The sequence below is a fragment of the Opisthorchis viverrini genome, assembly GCF_000715545.1.
Source record: "Opisthorchis viverrini unplaced genomic scaffold opera_v5_30, whole genome shotgun sequence".
NCBI lineage: Eukaryota > Metazoa > Platyhelminthes > Trematoda > Opisthorchiida > Opisthorchiidae > Opisthorchis > Opisthorchis viverrini.
In genome coordinates, this window is record NW_008751686.1 from 852,397 (window position 1) to 874,387 (window position 21,991).

Consider the following 21,991-nt stretch of genomic DNA (forward strand, 5'->3'; position numbering starts at 1 on the left):
GGAAATCCACAAGGAATGAAAGCTAATCAGAAACTGTTTGCCAAAAGACACATGAACATAAAATGCTTAGGCGAAAAAAACGTGTGAATAATCTTGGGTTCCTTGATGTGACACATGCATGGTTTTGACCAGTTAGCGAAATAAAAGCCTACATATACACATGAAAAGTATTCACTAACTTTGTAAACAATGTTTCTAACAATCACTGAGTAAAACTATAAAGCCGTGAACTCACTCCGGAGTTTGTTTGGATCACGCTCAACGTGAACTCATGTAAATAGATTTAAGGCGAAGCAGGCTATATTGAAGTATTTTCAAAAATCTCAGGTCAGTAGTTACGTTATCCAACGTTTCGGAGGAAGTTTGTCTTGGGTGAATCGTGGCATAATGACCAAGCATACAATGGCATTGATGGTAGAAAGAAGTAGGTACACTACCATTTCAATGCAATCTAATCTGGATGCAAGCTTTCGGTAGGGAAAAGTTAGTTCTTTATTTATAAGTTTCCTGCGGAAACGGTGCCTTGCTGATCGCGAATTCGTGAAGCCTCTGAGTGAATTATGACCCGGATGTTTTTGTATCATTCTGGCTGCATGAAAGGCTGCGGCAACTGCTGCCGCCGTAATTTTTGTTGTGAGAGTTTTGCTGTCCATGGGGTTTTCGTAACCAAACTCTTTTTCATCGTCAGAAGAATACAATGAAAGACGCCTCCTCTTGCTCGTCTTTACTTCTTTATGGAGACCGAAGCGATCTTTGGATTCCTTTCGCCTTGTACCTTCCAGTGAACCAAAGCGGTGGGAGTGGATGTCTCGCTGTAGCAATTTTGTTGCAGCCAGTGTTGCTGCTGCTGTTGCTGAGATGGTTGTTTCGAATAGCTCTGGGACTGGCCGGGCCAGTGTGTCATAATCATACTCAGAGTTCAACGAGTCTTCTGTGTCGAGTACTTCGGATAAGTTGTGGAAGTTTTCGGTTTCCACTTCGTCCTCTTTCACCATTTGATCCATGATCGTTAGTGGTTCTACCCAAGGGGAGCGATAATCCGATTTTGAATTTGAACAAACAGGCACGAATGAACAAGGATCGTTTAGTAACGCGGATGAGGTCACATGATTGCACATGGGATGGTGCTGCATATTGCCAATCCCCATCCATGCTTCTCTACTTTGGAATGCATTAGCAGATTTCTGATTGGTTGATTTAGTTACCCCAATGATGGGGCTGGTATAATTCCGTTGATATGCACGGAACGCTGAATTGCATTTTTCGTATGGTAAGGGAGAGCGAGTTTGTTCCTCTGAATAGTGCACACGTGAGGCATTATCCTCATCATCAAAACTTGTGAACTGGTTCGCCATACAACCAACTTTGTCTTTCTTGTGCTGCGCCGACAGATGGTTTGAATTTAGTGACGTATGCTTTTCCCGGGGCAGCTTATGCTCTCCCGTGTCAAATTTTCGTTCAAGTTCCACTTTTCCTGATGTCTTCCCATAATTTGACCGTACGCGGGGAGGATTGTATGCAAAAGTAGCATGCGGATTTTCTGTTTTCTTACTTTCACCAGTGCCCGATATTGCATATATCCAGTCTTGCCAAGACATAAGTTCGGTTGCTTGATACAGCTTGTTATTGATTACTGCTAGCACCGTTGCAATGCTGAGCAACCCAAGCTGATCAAGCAGGAATATACCTGAAGAGGGATGAAATAAAGCGGTTAGGTATGTGGCCAACAAGACACAAGATACGTGCCGACAACTACGGATTGCAGTGCACAATCTGTACTGAAATGTCTTGACTTCAGTTTAGCGTGTAGGTGAAGCAGCTACTTTTAGTATTCTAGAGGATGGAAGTTCATTCTTACTTAATGGCACAGTCTTCAGCTACTTCAAGTTTTGCTTTGGTTGATATCTTATGTGCGAACATTTACTGGTCTAACTGTATCGCCATAAACGGTGAGCAAATCAGTCAGAAGAGGTGTACAACAACACTATGTGGAAATGACGACTTAGTCAAGGAGCACAAACATCTGGAAAGCTTTGAGAGCATCCTGTGTTAAAAATCTAACAAGAAAAACTCTCTGAATGATATGAAAATACCAAGTTGCTCAGGTGGTTTATTAGTCTGGACATACAAGTGATCACGGTGTTGTGGACAAAACTATCTCCGCAAATGTAGTCAGAGCACAATAAAATATGTCACCAGCTTCAGATAAAAATCACAGAACTTTACTTATCCGTCATGTTCACAAAGAAGCGCTAATCGATAACGGGCAGACAGATGCCAAGATCATACAGACGGTTAAATAAATGATTACTTTTATTCCACCAGATGCTTACCTTCCGCTCACTAGCCTTACTAAAACTGTGGAGCCATCAGGTATCTCGTGCCAGATAGCACTTTTCGAATATATGTTAGATTGGCTACAGGCTAAAGGATTCAAAGCTGATGCCACTGATCGCAGAATGCATAAACTCTCAGGTGTCAAGGAATACTGAATGTGTCTGGATCTATTTTATGAACTTAAGCGGACTCTTGATTCATTTATCCTACTCCTTCTCTCGTGCGAGCTTCCTGGAACCGATGTGCAATAAACTGTTCTGTAGATAATGCACAATATGTTGCTGGTCATGAACCGTTACTTGTACAAGGTCTTTAATGGTTATGCATTGTCACAAGGTGCCCCTAGGAACGGTCAAGTCATATTGGACTGTGATCAGCACAAAATAATATCACACGATGTTGTTGCTAGCAAAAACTTATCATTCTTCAAAACCATTCTGGCATCACATTTATACGACTATGCACAGTGTACCTACTTCAGTTTGAGTCCAGGCTTCACATAAAACAGGCCTAAACTTGAATAACTCCTAGCCCTAGTTCACACCAAAAACAATCTATCCTGACTGCCATCCCGCGCCAGAGAAATTAATTTAGTACCAGTCAGCTGAGGTTTCGTCAGGTTCGTTCTGACATGTGTAAATCAAATTTGTTTATTTTTTTTACTTAGCGATCGCATCCCTCTATCAGACGATCAACTGTACTCCAACATTCAAATCTCTTACTTTAACCAATATCGTACGCACATCCTGTATTTCTCTCAAGCTGTGGTTTTTGCAAGCTTGCTAGTGGCTAGCTTCCCTGCGTTCGGATGCTATTTCGGAATTCTTCCTCTCTCTCTGTCGCCGCTGCGGGCGACAGAAACCTTACCTCATGCACAAATCTACTAAGTTCGTTCTTCAGTGGCATTGTTATGTTACTTTGGTGAACGAAATCGCCTTCTAACCTGGCCTAAAAAAAACTGATACACCTTCTTATGCAAGTAATTTAGAGTAAAAAAAACTTTAATGTCTTGTTTGGATTGTTTCAAGTAATCATCATTATTTTTCAGAGGTAAACCCTAGAAATGCTATCAAAGTATGAGTGCCCCCCTTCTGGTGCAAAAAATGGGGATTGTTGAGCACATGCAATACTGCATTTCCATTCTTCCACAGAAATCACATATACAGAAATGCATTGTGTTTTGGGCGAGTTTACATTTGTTATCTGTTGGTACTGCCACACCTGTTTCGACAGAGAGTCAATGTTAAACTGATCCATGTGAAAAGACTTTTCAGAGATGTGAGCATTTCTAACTGAAACAACTCCCGAACAACCAGACCAAAGTTGTGGTATTGTGTCAGGACCTGTGTTTCCATAAAATCCTGATGTATAAACGCATCTGTTGGTGAAGTCTAATCTCACCATAGAACCCATCATGCTGGAATTAGTAGAGAAGGATATACGCCTAGTGGAAATAATACAGGACTCAGAGATACCATAATCTTCATTAGGGTACAATGATACAGCGTCGAGTTTTGGGATAGTATAACATGTGCGTCATGTCTTAAGTCTCCACTTGCTGTGGATATGAACAGGAACTAATTTCGTGACTCTCGTAACCAAGTACTCTAACGATGTCCCCGGCTATGTCATAAAGAATTACACTGCAAGAAACTGCCCCATAGTGCTCTCCATGTATTCCACGAAGAGTGAAATAATGAAAAATGGTTTTCTAGCACTCAGACGAATAGCTTACAAGTAAACTTTTATACTGATATTCTCTCGAATAGAGCGATTATCTCTCATTCAACTAGAATTGAACTGGGGAGCTCAGTGTAGACTTCAAAGGCCTGGGTATCTAAAACTTCTTTTTGCTTTTTGGCGTGAAACATAGCTGTCTTCGTGGTGAATAACACTCCAATGTCTGTATTTGTCGATCAGCAACCAAATTATACCACTGTGAACGAGCTGGAGAGATATGAATGCTTCAGTTAACGGGTAGACAGAATATTGTGTTACTAGAAAACCACCCAATTAGGCTTGAGGAAAAGAAGATATTTTGAAAACTTGATGCTTTCGAGACATAAACTCACGATTAGTTGTAACTTTCTAGAGCCGGTATTTTAATTATTGTGGGCAAAAAACTGTCCACCGTTTATGCATGTTTACACAGGTACTTAGTGTCACCTGCCGACTTTCGTCCTGTCCTTGTTAAGTGTTTTAACACTACTGCACAAAACAAAGTGGTCCACTGAAGCCCAAGTGATACAAATTGAAGGATCTGAGTGGTCTTTACTTTAAGAATCTCATTGCATTTTCGTTCAAACACCGCTACATTAAACACAAAGTGCTCGAATTCGCATTGTGTGAATTTTTGTGAAAAACATGGTAGGTAATGGAACTGCTTAGAAATATTATTGGAAGATAGTGCAAGAAAGCAACGTAGAGCACGGCGCGCAACATTGGATATCCGCTTGTCACGACTCACTTGCTTTTCAAAAACGATGATGGAGACAGGAACTACCGAAGATCTTTTCTCGACTAAGCTATATGTTCTTGAAAAACTATGTCTATCTTTCTAACTATCTATCTCCAAGTTGATCAAGCAGGCATCCCAACCTTTTATGATAAGTATCTGAACTCGAATTCGGGGTAGAAAAGCCTCCAGACAAACTATAATCAAGCTATACACATTTCAGAATGTCCAAACTCTGCACACATTTGTGAAGATTTCGAAGAAAAAGCATCGAGATTTCTCTTCATACTACTCTTCATACTACTACATTTGGAAATTTTAATAGAGATCCCGTCCTGCAAGCCAAGTTAGTTTATAAAGAAAAGGTGGGAATTACTGTACAGCTACTTCATTCCTATCAGTAATGATTGGAAGTGTACATCTAGGGCATTTAGAACCACTGACCTCTGCTATTCGGTTAAGAACGACCTAGCAAAATGATCCTAATGATTTTATGAAAATTTATTTACGTATGAGGCGTAATGTCACAGATAAGGCATGGGTTGTGATAATTTTTAAATCATTTCCCCTATGATCACGTTCTTGCGAAATGCTGTAAAAAGGTTTCATTCACAAATTAGACTTGGGGAAAAAGACCACTTTTATTAAACATCACACTCACGCAGAGGTAAGTGGTGTCGTTTAAGGCGCATAAGACGTTCTTTTTCGCACATCTTGTTCACCCGAGTCTCCCGAATAAAACGTACCACATCTTCTATTACGTATTATTTTTAACCAAACTTATTTGGATAAATGGGAAACAGCGGCAACCGCACTTCCTGCAACACACGTAAAGTCATCAGTATTAGTCCTGGTACTGTTCGAATTCATGGCGAAATACAAGTACAGACGAAGTGCGTCAGGGCACGTATTCAGTCACTGTAGATGGGTGCAACTATTAAAGCGGTAAGCTGTACAAAAGATTCTCATTGCATTGTTTAACATGAAAAGTAGTCTAACTCAAAAACTGAACATCCATGGAATGGTCATTTTGGTTTCTTGTTTAAACAGAATTTCATTTCAGTTAACTAGACAAACTGCAAGATTAATTTGAGGTGATTTTTACCTATCTTCCCGGGAGAAACACTTTTGGAACTAATTACTCACTTTCCCCCTAGAGACTTCAAAGTCATTTTTCAGCAATAGTGAGACCAGCATATTTTTTGGATGACTCTATCCAGGTGAAATTCACTTAAATTTCTTTACGCTGTCCTTCGGTAGTTTTTTGTTTGAATGATGTCGGAGGCTGCATTTGTGTACAAGTGTCTCACTGGAGCGTGCAATCGACACATTGCGTCGGTAGATGTAGACGAGCGTCAAAAATACTTTACCAAATTCAAAGGGTATACCAAGCCAAATTACAAGCGCGCAAACGCGCACGATGCAATATGATCCAATACTAATTGAATAAAGTTTAAATTTTCTGTTCGACAAGAGTGTGCGGCAAACAAATCCAAATCAATGGACGAAGAGCTAACTTATGTCCCAGAATACTGGCTTAATGGTTTCGATCGCCTACCTACTCAACCAAATATTAAATTGGAAGAAACGACAAAAGTCAGTTCAATTTTCCCGTCCCAACTAGTTGAGTAAAATAGCGATCAGAAGTGCTGAAAGCTGTCTATGGTGAGTTGTTCCGGTGACTGAAAGGTAATTGCAGTAAGAAGCATTTAGTGACAAGCACTTGTTTTCGAAATGAGAACGATTTAATTTATGGAGTTTACGACTAAATAAACAAGGGGTTTGAATCGATTTCTAGAACAGTAGCACATTTCAGCTGACGTTTAACACAACGCTAAACAAGAATCATACTGAACTGTAGAAGAACTGTAGAAAAATGAATGGCATTGCGCTTTAGGTGAATTTTCAGCACTCAGAATCAGGTATAAAACGCGTCTGTACAATCCTTGGTGCTGTGAGTTACCTAGACCAGAGTGCTGGTTGGAAACGGTTCACAAAAAATCATTCTGGGCTCAAAAGACACTGGGCATACATACAACATTTTCATGGGTGTCAGTTGGACGATTATAATAGTGGCTGACGATGCCCAAAGAGAACCTGTGTAGCTCAAACGCAATAAAGGCCCTTGTCCCGATCTGCTTCATTCTACTGTTTTAGGAAAATGGGATGTTCTCCCTGATGTTCCCCTGACTCTGTTTACTGATATTTTCAATTATGTCTGCAGGTTAGATATCTGATTACCTGCGATCACCCGTTTTAATTCACCTTATTGAACAAACCCTGTCGGCATTCGCTTCATTTCCACAACGTGTCATCTTTTGAAATGATGTTGCTGAAAGAATGAAGGCAACGCACGAGTTGAGAAACCTCCATTTTTTTATAGATACACAGGCTGCAGGGGTGAAATTGTAGAAATGGAATTATTTCGTCACTCAGAAGTGGGAGAAGAATAATGGATAGGTCGGAATGGTGTTCCTTATGTGCATAACGACATCGATCATGATACTCTTAACTCTTTTCTGCTATCCTCGTACACTTTCATTTCTCCATAATTGTTTTTCCACGTATAGCGAACTTACTCCGTTGACAAAATTTTAATTGGCTGTCGTTCACGTTGCTGTGTATTTCTTACGATAAGATTCATAGTTCCTTTCCAGGTTACCTATACGACATTTATGAGACTAGCTTGTTTGCAGTTTCCTGGCCTGATTGTAGAGCGTTGTTTGTGTATCTCTTTATCGTATGCTTCTCATCACCATTCTTTATTTAATGAGTGTGATCTTGCAGTGTGCAAATAATTGGATGAAGATGCTTTTAGGTTGTCCAAAACTAGGCGTGCTGTGCATCGATGCTTTCGGTGAAGTGTGTAGTAGCTCCATGAGCATGAAAGAACTGGTCGCAAAATGGAAATGCTCTTTACACCATTCCGGTTTGAAATCCTTTTGCAGCGTCTTCATAGGAGGTTTGCATGGATAAAGATTTGTAGGCACAACTAGGAAGGGTTGCACTGCATCGAGATGAAGATTAGGACGGAAAGCCTGTATACAGAGGACATGGACTAATGTACATTTTCCAAATGGGCAACATTACATTCACCAAGCCTTGTTGAATGAACACGTTTGCATTGCCGCTGTACATACTGCGCCATTATATAACTATGATGGCGGGGCGACTTACACACAAGGTGTCCGGTGTTTATCGATCGAGGATACCCTTATTTGCTTAAATTTCATCACATCCAATGAAAGAACTGCTTTAGTCACGAAGAAGTGCATCGATGAGTGTTTGGCTTATCCAGCCAAAAACTCTAGAGTCTACCATTTCAACAGAACAATCACGGTGGTTAGGCCATATATGCATTTGGTCCGGTCGTCTAGAGGTGAAATTTCTCAAGCATTCTGTTTGTGGCTTTGTCGTTAAGTAGGTTGAAAGTTTTGGCACGGTTCCGAAGTTATCAGACGGTCTGTATTGAGAAATGTGTCAGTTGTATGTCATGCACGCGATGTCGAAGGGCACCAATATTCTGGCACGTTCAGCGGAATCCAACAAGTTCCCTTTTCCTGTAGTTCATTTGAAGGCAATTATGAATCCAATTAATTGCGCCATATACGTTTTGAATGTAAATACGCTTTTCAACGCTGTTAGCATGACCAAAGCAAGAAAACAAGTGTTTTCGTCAACTGAAGAATACATGACCACTCTGATATTGTCCTAAGAGCGGGTTTGCATTATGAAGCAATCCTGTGTCAAAGCCAGGTGTTAAATGAACCTAACATCAACTAAATACTTACTGCACATTTGTTTAGGCATTTGAAGAAAGGTCCAATAGAAGAACAGCTGAGTCAGAATCAACAAACGGAGGTCATAATATCGAAAGACCCATTGGCTGAAGTGACTGGCTTGTCGAAAACACTCAGCATGTCTTGATGTATTGTGTGATTGATCTACACAGCAAGACATTTCAATTCATGATCACGAAGGACTGATGCCAGAAAGTGAGATATGAACGTCCCAGCAGGTCAGTGGAAACGTGTCAAAACAGTGTATTCTAATGAAAGAATATAAAACGCCGTTTTATTTTCCGGTGAAGCAGTCTCTTTTGTGTTTCATATGTTTCGTTCCTTAAACCTTAGGCAACGCTCGCAGCTGGTCTTTCGGGAGGCATGTGAACTTATACAGAAAAGCCCACATGCATTTAGTAAACATATGCGTTGACGGGATACTTTCATTTGGGATGCATTAAATATTTTCTATCGCTCTACATCAGGTGAGCTAATATACTTTTGATGCCACAGGGATAATGCGAATGCACTTGAGGCTTCCTGTCAGAATATAGCAAGTCAGGTAAGCTCATAGTCTGCCGTCTGACAGGGCATGACTGCAGAACTTTAATCCAAGGACGCTTAGGGACAGCCGATTTGTTTTTAAGCAAACAGCTACCTTGGATATGTGAGCGGATGATTTCGCTGTGTACAGTTTGGTTTAGACATCGCGATATGTAACCGAAACGTTAATCTCCCACAATCTTCGTCAACTGGCTTCTGTTTTAAGTTCTAATTCAGTCATTTAACACCACTCCAAAATATGCGAACAAAGAGCTAAGCTAGGAAGAATTCATGACTTACCAAGGACCGGTAGCGTGCGCATTGATCGCGGGGCATTCGTAGAAACAATGACCACATACATGGTCATACTGAGCACTAGGGAAAGTGCTACAGACAATCGATCACCAGTATCGTCCAAGGTGAATATTAGACATGCCAAAGCCGACAGCATGGAAAATGGAACCAAGACAAGGACGACGAAATACAGTGGTTGACGTCTCAGGTGTATCCCAATGCTGACATACTGATAGGTCACATTCAGGTCACTCCTGTACTTGCGGCTGGAGAAGTGCACCGACTGGATTTCCCATTCACTTACATTGGAGTTTGGTAGATAGCTATTGTCAACCGCCGATCCATGTGTGAACGGCCTGAGCAATAGCTGTTGTTCATTACTTTGCCAAGGTGTGAGAATCAAGAAACAAGTCTGATAGTCAAAAGGGAAAAATGCCACGTCCAATGGGCACGTGGTATCCAACACTGCTCCGTGAAGCCAAGTGACCTCACCCTGACTGCTAAGCGTCAGGCGTCCGCGTACTCCGGCACTGAAATCGAAGTCGGTGCTACTCTTTCCATTCATTACTCCAACATCCGGTATCCATAGTTGGCCAGAGGGTACGTTGACCTCAGCAATATCTGAAAATTCCTGGGGATCCCAGGTCAGTCGTGGATCGCGCCATTTCTAGCAAAATTTGAAATAAAACGTAATGTTGAAAATTTTACATGAAAGCACTCTGATTGGTCAAGCATTTGGTGTGCCAGAAGGAAAGTTGGGTGTATAGGTGAATTTCAACCATATGAAGTCCATATGTGCAGTCAAATACACTAGTGAAGGATCTCGAAAATACACTTGATTTTTGTTTTTCTTTTCGTAGAATTTCCCCGACAAAATTTAGGCTCAAGCCACTGTGCACTGACGAGTCGAATAACGAAATGTAGTGAGTACGGTTGGACAATAAAGAGATGGTGACACAAGTAAGTTGAACCGCCACATACACGCAGCCAAACCGAGCTCACCAAGCTAATCAATGATGGCAGCACAAGTGATCAAAGTAGCTTGTCTGAATGGTAATCACAACCGCCACAGGCAGTCGGTACAAGACATCATCACTCTGATGTCATAGGAATTCACTTGCCTACAGTCAAAGCAACGGGTCATTATGGCCCATCATTATGCCCAGGCGCACTGCTGATGATTCCCAATAAGGATGAAACAGCTGTACAGTGCTTCTCGGCTTTTCAGCAAAGAGTGGCTTCACTTACAGGACGAAATCTCCACACACAAAAAGAAAACCATATATTTTTCCAAGCGCGACGAAAGGCTTTTGTTTCTCCTTGCTTTGCTCTCTGCGCTTATTGTTTCGGAACACCATGAGGTTGAGCATTCTTCTATTTTTTATTATTGGCCTTTTTAGACAAGATGTATAACTGAAAACTTTGGCTACTGCTGTGTACAGCCTGCTTATCAGCGCGAAAAACAGACTGGCTGGTGAGTGCTCTTACCACCGAATGTTGAATAGTGCACAGGACCCCTGATTACAGTAAGTGGAATGGCTCAGAGATTAGAACGCGCACTCACTGACCAGAAGGCCCGTGGTTCGAACTCGGCTCTCGAATTTTCCTATCTAGTCTTGGGTAACCTTAAAGTATCCCAGCCCTCGCGTTTCGCTTAGCTGGCATGGAAGTTAGCACCGAAAGGATGTTACAGCTGCCCAGTTACAGTAAGCTGCCCAATATCTTATCATACACCGAGTGTCAGTGCAACCCAGAAGAATTGCGGCTTAAGGGGCACATGTGTGAACCCTGTATTACTTGTCAGGCACTTGATCAAAGGCCACTCTTTTGAAACTGTTGCGTTTTTTTGAAGACTTAACTGATACACACATTCTCATTAGTTGACACATGTTTAAACGTGCACAATGCTTCAAATATTCAAGTTAGTTTTAGTCCCTAGTCCATGAATGCAGTGGTCTTTTTGTTCGGCAACACATCTAACGAATCTATATGCAGCCCATGGAGAAAAACACTAGCATCGACAACAGACAAGCAAACTATATATAATTTAATGGCCTAATTTATGGTACTTTCCATTAAAACGCATAAATACAGCCCTTGAGACGTCTGAAGTTTTACTCTTTGAGTGTTTGACAAAATAATTCGGTTCCGGTTCAGTGGAAAAACCTGACTACAGTTCCAGTATTCTGTAAAATGAAATAAAGCCCCAAGAGTAGAATTAGAAGTCCGAAAAGGTTACTACTGAAGTTTATTGAATTTAATTACCAGGAAACCGACTGTTACACACTAGAAATGATTTGTACATTAAGATTCTTACTGGATAGGATATTCATAGTTTGATGTGCTGCAGCATTCAACTCTGTTTTGGAAACTACACTTGACTGAGCAAGAAGTGAAGCGTGCTGTTGTAACAAACATAGTGAGCTCTTTCTAAGAAGAGGAAGGTGACTAGTACTTAAGGTTTTTTACGACTACGACAATCAATTCCGGACAGTGACGCCTTTGGAATTCAAGATTATTCCCCCGTGAGGCACCTTACGACATAAACACGTTTTATTATTTGTGCAGGTCTTTCCACTGTCTCTTAACCACCGGTCACAAGTCATCAACGCTATAATTGGGCTGACGCTTCATGTCTGTCCTACTTAGGATTTCGGGAAATATGGGCGTTTAATAACTTTTGGTTGGCCACCATCGAACTATGTTTAAGTGGCATACCGAAGATGGACAAGCAGACAGCATGGATTGTTACAGAAGTTGACATAACAAAGTATCGCGAAGATTGATAGCAGCATGAAAAGAGTTCTACATGAGGCAAAATACTAATTAGATGGCTAATGCAATCTCGCCATCGCGATGGACTTCAAGTTATTGAATACTAATTGCCGTGGTGACAAACCCCCCATTATGGCTAGGGGGAAGCAGCAAAATTTAATACTGGTCAAAGCTAATCTTCAGGTGATTTACTGACTCATAAAAACGTAATAGCCACGTCCCTCATGGTGGTGGGTATAAAATTGCGTGTCACTCGAACTGTGCGGTAAAAGCAGCCAGTACGGATGAGATGGCCCCTTTGAAGAGCCGTTTGTAGCGACATCGATAAATGCCATTGGGAAAAAAGATATTGTCAGCAACATCACAGGCTATTAAGTGTGATGTAGATGACGATTGTCCTTTATCAGCGTGCCAGATATTTGTCCCAGCAGATAACATCCGAATTATGAGCCCACAGTTTTATGCTCCACTTATTCATCAAATAAAATCCGACATAGAGTTAATGTAGAGATTAATCCTTACCGTCTATCACTCCATTCGGTAGGGAGAGCGAAGTGTTCGGCAGAATACAGGAGAGATAGATGGGCAAAAGCCAGAGCCACTTATAAACTAATGTAATAATGGATGCATTATAGACCGAGCTCTGGTCCCTTGAGGGATGTTTACTTTGCTCCAAAATGAATCTTCACAGACTCATTATCGGTAATGATCCAAGTGCCAGAATCCGACCACCTTTATACTACTCAAATTATGGGATTTTATCCACGTATACAGTATTGAACATTACTCAAAGTGTAGCTCTATAACGTCATCCTCGCTTGCTTCACGCTTTTGAAAAGAAAGTAAATGGTCCCGCCTTGATTTTAGTAAACTGCAAACGAATAATCATTAGGAAGACTCAGTACTAGCCCACCAGTTTGCAGTATTGACCAGGAAAATTTTACGCGTGACTGCAATTTCAGGAATACTGGAAGTGGAACACATTCAAGTTTGCCGTGCATCTAGAACAACATGTACTCATAAGCCAGCTGCTTTAAACAAAATCTGTTTGATTTTTTTTATTTAAACCGTAGGCTGCTGAAAAGTTCTTCGTTACAAACACTTGAACGGATTGCCGGCAGTGTTCTACTAAGCCTCTTCAGAACTACTATTCCGATGTTTCATCTTCATATATCGTCAACTGTGAACAAAATACGATTAGCTAGAAAATCCCACTTGATCTACTCAAGTTGAGGGGTTTTCGGCAATAAAGTAGTCAATACCACATTCTATTCCAGGTTCAACTGTTAAAATGGATGTAGCAGGTGTCACGCATTGTGGCACTTGTGTTGTTGTGTATTTGCTGCTAAAAGTCGTAAATTTCGATAAAACGAAGTGGTCGTACTGCGTACGTATCCGTCTGCGTGGCCTTGGGTTTTGGAAAGGGTGGATTTGAATGAGAACATTAAATGGCAGGTCAAAGTCAACCAGAAAAAATGAGTAAAGAAATCAGTCTTCTGGACTAGGCAATCTTGGCTTCAAGCAGATAAATTTGGTCGCCTGAGGTAGTACTTTGAGTAGTTCAACAGAAACGCACAGTAAATTCAATATTTTGTGTCAAGATATTTTGTTCAACATTATTTTTTTGGCCTGAAGGTATTGTCTTACATGTCTCTCCTGTTGTAGGTATGAACAGAGTCAGCAAAAAGCGTATGTTGCGACAGAAAGCGAATTCCTCAAACCTTGAAAAATGTGGATTTTACTGAATTTCCCCGGAAATTACTGGCGAATGTGGGGTTCGAGCTAGTCAAGCCTTCCCACAATAAATAAAGTTTAATCCCAAGAGAAAAACACACGAACCCCGTGGCAAGATGAAATGTCGTGTGAACGAACAGTGTTTTCCAAATATGTGAGTAGTTCTAAGCAGGCGATTTGAGAAAGACCTCATGGGGATACTCAGCATATACTCATGGTTCGACAGCTACCAGTTATGTTTAGGGAAAACTATCCTCCCAAACTAAAACGTTAGTGAAAAGATGGCGGTCTATCCTCGAGACGGAGATTGACAGGATACAGCCTAGTCTATCAAAAACCACTGAATGAAGGTCCCTGTGGGATTATGACGCGACTGATACTAAATGGCATGCTGATGTTTGAAAATACATCCGTTGTTGACTCAAGTGGTAGATTGGTGACCAATATATACACGACATTTCGGTTTAAGTTGGAGGTCTAATGTATTTTATCGAAAAGCAGCCACAATTCACGGTGGAAGTCCTTTTTATTATGCACAGCTTGTGTATTGCGCTGTCTCATTTTTGATTGTTGGTACGGGTCCACAAATTTCGCACTACAATATACACAACAATGATCAATTAAGAAGAATTTTCCCTTTTACCTAATAAATTTTATAGGGCCACTGGAAATATTAGCCAGTCTGCTGCTTGTCTGCCACTTTTCGGGACACTTCCGATTGTCCTAGCCCATTAATGTCCACCACACGTATTTTGTATTCGAACACCCAGATTTGTACCCGCGTTGCTCTAAATGCTTGTTTGCCCATTAACTTCATATTGACGGGGACTCATTCAAAATTCACTCCAATCCTTCGTGTAGGATAACACTGAAGTAATGAAATGATATTCAAATGCCAGTGTGTGTCTCGAAGCTTGATTTCAATGCCACAGATGTGGGGTTTTTGTAACCTATATACCAAGGCTGTAAATTTCATTTGCTGTCGCATCGTGTTGTCACTTGAAATCTGAACCTTTGCACTAAATCGGAGGTTACGAGTATGGCGCTGTTAGGTCGGTTATCGCTCCAAATACTACGTTCTGCGAATCCGACGGTTTCGGTATGTCACAATGATTTTCGAAATGGTTCCAGAGGAACGAGATTTTGGATGTGGGGTTCCCATCGTTTGTGTAAATTGGACGTTAAGCAGTATTTCAAAAGACAGTCGTTTTGATTGTATCACGTGAGAAATTATACTTTGCGAGCAATGAAATCGGGAACATATAAAAAGCATGTCCAATTTATTTTGCCTCTAGATACAGTTTTACCGGTCTGACCCGTGTTGGTGTTCCTACTATTACCCTACACACAAACGTGTCTGAGATATGCTGAAAGCTTAGATGCTCTGGACAAGTATCTTGCAATAAATCACTTTAATTTTCAACTTTTGATTATGTTGTTTTGCTTGCAATATATAACTACATGTCTTGCTAGTGAAGTGTTAATTAGGCTAATAAATTTAACGAAAATCTAAATACAAACATAGACAGCACTTTGAAGATATACAGTATCACTAGGAACTACAATTTATCGGTGCGTTTGGGAGGCTCACTAGAAGGTCTGCCATTGCACACTAAAACTGTTTGCTTTTGAGAGATCATATTTTCCTACAAAATAGACCAATAAGATGCTCTCAAAAGGAACGTTTATTAGTGACATCTCTTGATGGGACGGATTTCTCTGGGTAAAAAGCTTACTTTGCTAAATCGTTTATGAATTAAAACTGCGAATTCGGGAGCAAAACAAAACAAAACTGCAAATTCAAAGAAAACCGAGGAATATGAATATGTTCCACGGAAAATTAACTAGAAGAAACAAATCTATTAGATATACTCACAATGGTGAACCAGCCGGAAATACTCATCGTTTCTTCCGCTTGCGACTAAAAAGGTAAAGTTGAAATAAGGTTTAGAGTTGTAATTCTGGAAACAATCCATTTATTGAACAGAAGTACATGTACAACGCCGAAAAAATAATTAAATAAGTAAACAAGTAAGCAACGAACGTACTAATAAAGCCAGAAAATATGGTGAAAAAAAGTGGAAACGTGCATGTGAAAACGCCTTTGCAATTCGTTAACTATTGGAATTTATCGGAACAACAGTAGTTGAACCTTCAGATAACCTGTCTAACTTCATTGATTGATCAAATAATCACAGGGCGAATTATGCTCATCTACAGTCGGCGTCTATTCGGCTGAACATCACACTCAAACACATTAAGACACAAGGTTAACATCCAGCTAACTGAACTATGAAGCTTGACTTAGTTCAATAAAACATGGATATGCATGAGTTTACCCAGTCAATTTTATTACTTCGAACGAACAAAACGAAGTAATTTTAATAGTTTTGCTACTTCGTGAATAAACTAGTCGTGAATGTAATCCGGTAATGTGCTCTAATCCGGCAAGATCCAAAAGCCGTGTATTGTCTCATAAGGCTGATGTTTATACAGTGGTATACAATAGACGACTGGCAACGTCTTTTAAAAATCATTCCAGAAAGGTAGTATTGCTGGGTATTATTTAATAATTATTTCGTCACAAACCTTGCCACACATTCGGGTCGACTCACGCAGACAGTTTGTCTGGCTAAGCTGAAAAAATTGGCGGTCTTCCCATCCCACGCATATATATATATATACTCTACTCATATCTAGAGCAAAGCTGACGAATGGCTACTAGTCGTAATTGGGAAAGTTGTACGTTTTGTAGTCTTACAGAATATGTCTGTTGCGGATCACACGCATGTTTCTTCGATCAGTTGTAGATGCTACCATGATTTGTATAATTCACCCTCACATCAATTCCATGTAAACAGTCGCCTTCCTGTTTTGACGCAGTCATTCCGCTGAGTTCACATCAAAGCGGGGACATATAGGACACCACTATCGCTCTTATTAGAGTTCATCAGCAGTGCACATCCTTGAGCACATCGGGGTTTGGAAATCACAAATCTGACATGCGAGGCAAGCGTGGAACCACCATTCCATCAGCGCACCCTTGACGCTTATGAATTTTTACATCTGACCGGGCTAACATATTCACACTTGACTGGTGCGATAAGTTGGCCCAGTCGCTCCAACGACGACCTAGTAACTGTTCTAGTTGTGTCGGTCGATTTGGCCGCCCATCAGGACTTCCTCCAGAATTCCGCGCATCCCGCAAACATCTACAACTAATCCCAAAAATTGCGTAGCGGGTTTCGAGTGTCTCTGGCTCAGCTTGATTGGGCTGGTACATTGATCGAAAAAACCGAGAAAGTCACGAGATCCCTCATCAGAGTCGTCAGGCCAACCAGTCAGATTGCCCAAGGGTTGGTTAATCGTTCGCCGTTCAAACGTGAAAATGCAGATGCGCTGACAGTGTAGTGCTTACACGCCCTCTTCGCTTGTCCGATGTGCGGGGGATATGCATTGTTGATGAGCTCTAATAAGCGCAAAACTGCAGTCCAGAAAAAGATGATGACTGTTCAGACAAAGGTGATGTGAGCGCCGATTTCTTTGACCAGTGAAATGGTCACAAGGGTGCTCCGCACTTCCACAGTGGTCAAAATAATGACCTACTGATTCTGTGCGCCTCAAGTCAAGAACGGTCAAAGCAACAGTAAACGTTTGCCTTGAAAGCTGTTATGGAAACTGAGTGTTTTAATAAACAAGGATGAGGGGCTGAATGAGCTTCGCAGAAACGCACTTGAGAGGTATCGAAAACTGGAGCAACCCACCAAATGAGATTTTTAAATATCACCAGTTTTGCATTGATGACGAGTGTGCCCTCAACCATATGCGAAGCATCAGAAGCGGTAGCAGTGCTGCGAACGGAAGGCGTTCAATATCTTGTTATATCACTTATTATTATTCTGGAATAGAAAATTATTCTGGTCCCATCGGTTGAAAACCAATGGGACACAAAACACAGGACAACGAAGAAATGGCGAACTGATAAATCCCTATACTACCAATCCCATGACAATCAGTTTGGGATTTCTCTCACTCACAAATGCAAGGATTTGGATAACGTTATACGTGATATCCACAAAGACTGGGCTGGTTGTTTTGTTGTTGTGCCCGTTCGGTCGAACTGTCAAACTGCCCCGATTCAATAGTTGTGCCACCAGTTTTTCCTCAGCCGATAGTGTGCCACGCCAGGTATGGGAGTCTGGAATCACCGTCGGCAGATCATCATAAAATACTGAAATTCACGACGTAAAAAAAGAGTGTAACGTGATTAAAATATGAATCAGGAACCGGGTCATAATATTTATTAAATTATAGCTCAACATTAGTTCAAAAGACGGGTCAAATTCTACCTTAAGGATTTAAGATGGTTAATGGACATCCTGTAGATGGTAGGTTTAACAGGATGGGCGATCGCTAAATGTCGGAATATTATTTGATTCCAAGTCAACAAATTTAAATTCACCTCAGCTATGCGTTCGCACAACAGGCTCTACAACTTGTAAGTTAATTTGGCCACATGAGGATGCTGTGTGTAGTAAATGGTCAATGAGCTTTGTTTAAGTAAAATATACCAAATGTGAATTTGGAGACTGGGGCTTGGTGAAAACGAAATGGAATAAATTAACCATTATGGAACAGCATAGTATATGCATTAAAACAGATATTCGGCTGAACCGTGAACAAAACTGCGTCACACTTATGGTCATCAACAGAGTCGTCTCACTATCCACTGAGCGAGTTTGGACTTTCTCCGGATGTAAACGAAAAATGTCACACTTCATTCTTTTGACCTTTAGCAGGTAAACTCTAAGTAGTTGTGACCTCGTTAGTGAATGGGGGATGGATATAGACCGTTAGAAGAATAAGGTAAATCCAATGCTTGTTGAAATCTCCTAGAGACCAAATCTTTATTATAAGATTTAATGTTGGAAAGGATGGTTGCATTGCCTATGTAGACCAATGGGCCATTGAATGTGTAGCTATCAATTCGTTTTACACTAGAAAAAAATATCCTCTATTATTTCAGTAGTTTTGATTGTAATTCCATGTAACTCGAGCTTTTCTTCGATTTTCAGAGATGTTGTTCGATCTCACAAACAACTAGGGATGTCATTCGCTACCGTTTAAGTGATGAACTTAAATTTAGACCAAAAGTGACAGTCTTTTGCATCATTGATTCTGATTTCTGGGCAGAATATCAAGGCATTAAGACATTGAAATAAGCTGCCGGTCTTTTATGAAGAAACGCACACTCACTGGCTCTTGTTGCACTTTGAAAAAAGCTTTGTACTTGTTTGTAGTTAGCAATGAAGAGTTGTGATACTTATTTAAACCACTTAACTAAGGTTACAATGTCTTGAGAGCTTTCAGAGCTTGGCCTAGAACTTTCTGTGGAAAATCTGCGAAGCTTCCCTTTAGTCCTTGCATCATCCACTTTCTGCCTATTTTATCGCAACAGTAGAGTGTGACAGTTTTGTGCTGCTATAGTTTTTAGCGTGCAAAAGATAAATAAATATACCTTTTGTTATTTCTCCCATTTCCATAGATGTTTGACGCGGAGTCTTACATTGCCGGTGCAGCCAATCTTGCAATAAACGGAAAGGCTTGTGTATTTGTAGGCCAAAGAACCCTTGAGTTTAACCGTACCCAAGTGGTATTTGTAAACAGTCGAATAAGGGGTTGTTGTTCGGGTCTGTAGAATAGAATTTATAACTCTACTGGCGTGAACATGCTCTCCTGATGGATGGTGGTCCATTTACCCGTTGGGCAATTTCCTGGCTGCTACATTTTCTTTCGATGCAAGTCACGATGTTTTCTTTTCCTTGAATCGACAAAGATTGTCTGCTCACTACAAATCACATTTAGTGTAAGATATTTATGCCTGAGGTGCTTTATTCACTTTTCAAGTGACTCGCATTTTGTGTTTGCTTTACTTGACCAAACCAGGTTTTTCAGTAACGTGCGAGTGAACTACAAGCGCGCTGCAACCATGCTGGATCACTGGAATAGGCAGACGAGTGGCCACTGTGGGTTGTGTTGCGCGGTCAATGGGTGAGTCAGGTAACGTATTCTGGCAAATTCACTTGATAGATATTCGAACCTTACTAAGACAATGGCTGTTTCACATAACTTTCACTATTTAAGGCCCGCCCTACAGATGGAAAAATGTAGTACCAATAAATTGAACACGAATTTATCGGCATAATATTTCAGTGCACAGACTGCGTTTAAAAAACTGACCTAGACTATTGAGAACTCGCTCTACTGTCATGCCTGATATCAGTATGAAAGCACGAAGTCACGAGGTCATGAGAAGCCACAGGTAAAAACTTCACGCGACTATTGTGTTTAAATCACACAGGATGCACAACCATTGTCATAAGAGGCCAAAAGATTGATCGATGCACGGAAATTTTTGCCGAAAAATGGTCAATCAATTTGTGCTTAAAATAGGCGTCATAGACGGTTGTTTAAATTTCTGGAACAGTGCATGATAGTGTTAGCTTAATCAGCTGGGTGTATTCCCCAGAAGTTGAGGTCTCCGTATTCTTAGGCCGCTTACAGATTCCATGTCGAAGAAATCTAGTGGAAGAAAATAAACTCTGTTGGAATGTATATTGCAGGCGCCCCATAGACTCGAGGTCGCATCTCAGCCAGGACCAAAATACCACAAAATCAGCTATTAATCCCAGGTTTCTCTTTAAAGTCCTTACGCAACAAAGCAAATACATTGTCATACTCGTTTCACCCGGAATAGCGTGTAGTTCCTGAACGGCCGAATTGCTGGAATATATTGTCTTAACATGAAAAAAACGCGAGTAAAGCGGAATGGAATTTTTATTGTTTTACGGAGTTCTGTACTAAAAGTAACGCAACGTTTCAGGATACTGACTTTTATGTGGGGCTTGAAAAAACAAAAATAAGGAATAAGAAACAAACAAATAATAAAATAATCGAGAATAATAATAAAATACGTTCTGCAAAATTTCCGGATATCGCTGCACCTTGCGAGTACGCTAGCATGAACACTGACACAATAGCAACCTATTGGGAAATGATCGCAAGCACATCGAGAAGAAATATAACACTTGGGTTTAATTAGACGCTGTTATTTTTACAACTCTGTCGTAACAAAAGATGATACACATTAAACGGGTCTTTCTATTCCAGAAATTAAGAGCGGATACGCCACGGTATTGCCTACTGCTACCGAATTCGCCTAGCGTTCTCCCGAGTGTGGTATCTAATCCAGTTTATAGCACCTACAGAGACTGTAAGAATGATTGACTGGATTCTGTATACTACCGGTAAATGACGTCATACGTGTATGGACCAATGAAGGCTTCTGACTTCAACCAGAATGCTCCTCAAAGCTGCTAGGGAATCCGAAGAACGGACAAAACGACGTACTGTGAAACCACATCATAATATTTTGGCTGCTCTTGACTGAATTTCAAAGAGAATGACGTATCTTCCTAAAGAACGGAAGGATCCCAATTATTCGTGCCGAGTACCGTCATGTTGAGTGATTTCGTGGCATTTAGAGGGAATCGCTCTGAAAATTAACGCAATCAGATTGGTTTTGGGGGTTCAGTTTTTGGTGATATCCCCACTAAACAACATGAAATATGTTCGAATTCTGTCGTATTTAAAGGCTGCACACAAGAAGTCTTTCTGTCGCATCGGTTCGCCTATATCAATGAGTAGGCTATGTTCTAGGATAATCATGAACTATTGGTTACACACACCGTCAGCAAGCCGGATGAAAAAACGAAATCGAGTTTCAAACAGCAATAGACAGCTAAACAATGTATTTTGTTTTGGTTTATCCTGGATCTTCCAAAATATAGCATAGTAATTGTAGGACGCTGGTCATAGAGGAAGCATTCCGACTGATAATGAGCTTATTTTTGGGTAAAAAGGCCAACACAGATTCCTTTTTCGCAATTCCGGGTGGTGCAAAAAAGAACATCATCGTGGAGATTTCGTCCTGTAAGTGAAGCCAATCTATGCTGAAAATCCGAGAAGCACTGTACAGCTGTTTCATCCTTATTGGGAATCATCAGCAGTG

At 40.8% G+C, this 21,991-nt stretch overlaps 2 protein-coding genes across 2 annotated transcripts in view; both read right to left on the minus strand.

Annotated features, from left to right (window-relative positions):
- Window positions 1-335: 335 nt before the first annotated feature.
- Window positions 336-16,807, minus strand: T265_13009 (hypothetical protein; the record flags this gene model as incomplete). Its single annotated transcript, XM_009166743.1, is given in 6 exon segments — window positions 336-1,687; window positions 9,418-10,078; window positions 10,191-10,309; window positions 10,315-10,417; window positions 15,797-15,841; window positions 16,757-16,807. Coding segments are annotated over 6 exon segments (2,331 nt in total).
- A 1,102-nt stretch (window positions 16,808-17,909) lies between these two features.
- The window catches only part of T265_02453 (hypothetical protein), a gene marked incomplete at both ends in the record, with an annotated part of 18,794 nt that continues 14,712 nt past the window's right edge, over window positions 17,910-21,991 (minus strand). Inside the window, one exon of the mRNA XM_009166702.1 lies at window positions 17,910-18,151. Within this exon, the coding sequence (XP_009164966.1) occupies window positions 17,910-18,151 (242 nt within the window). The remainder of the gene's footprint in view (window positions 18,152-21,991) is intronic.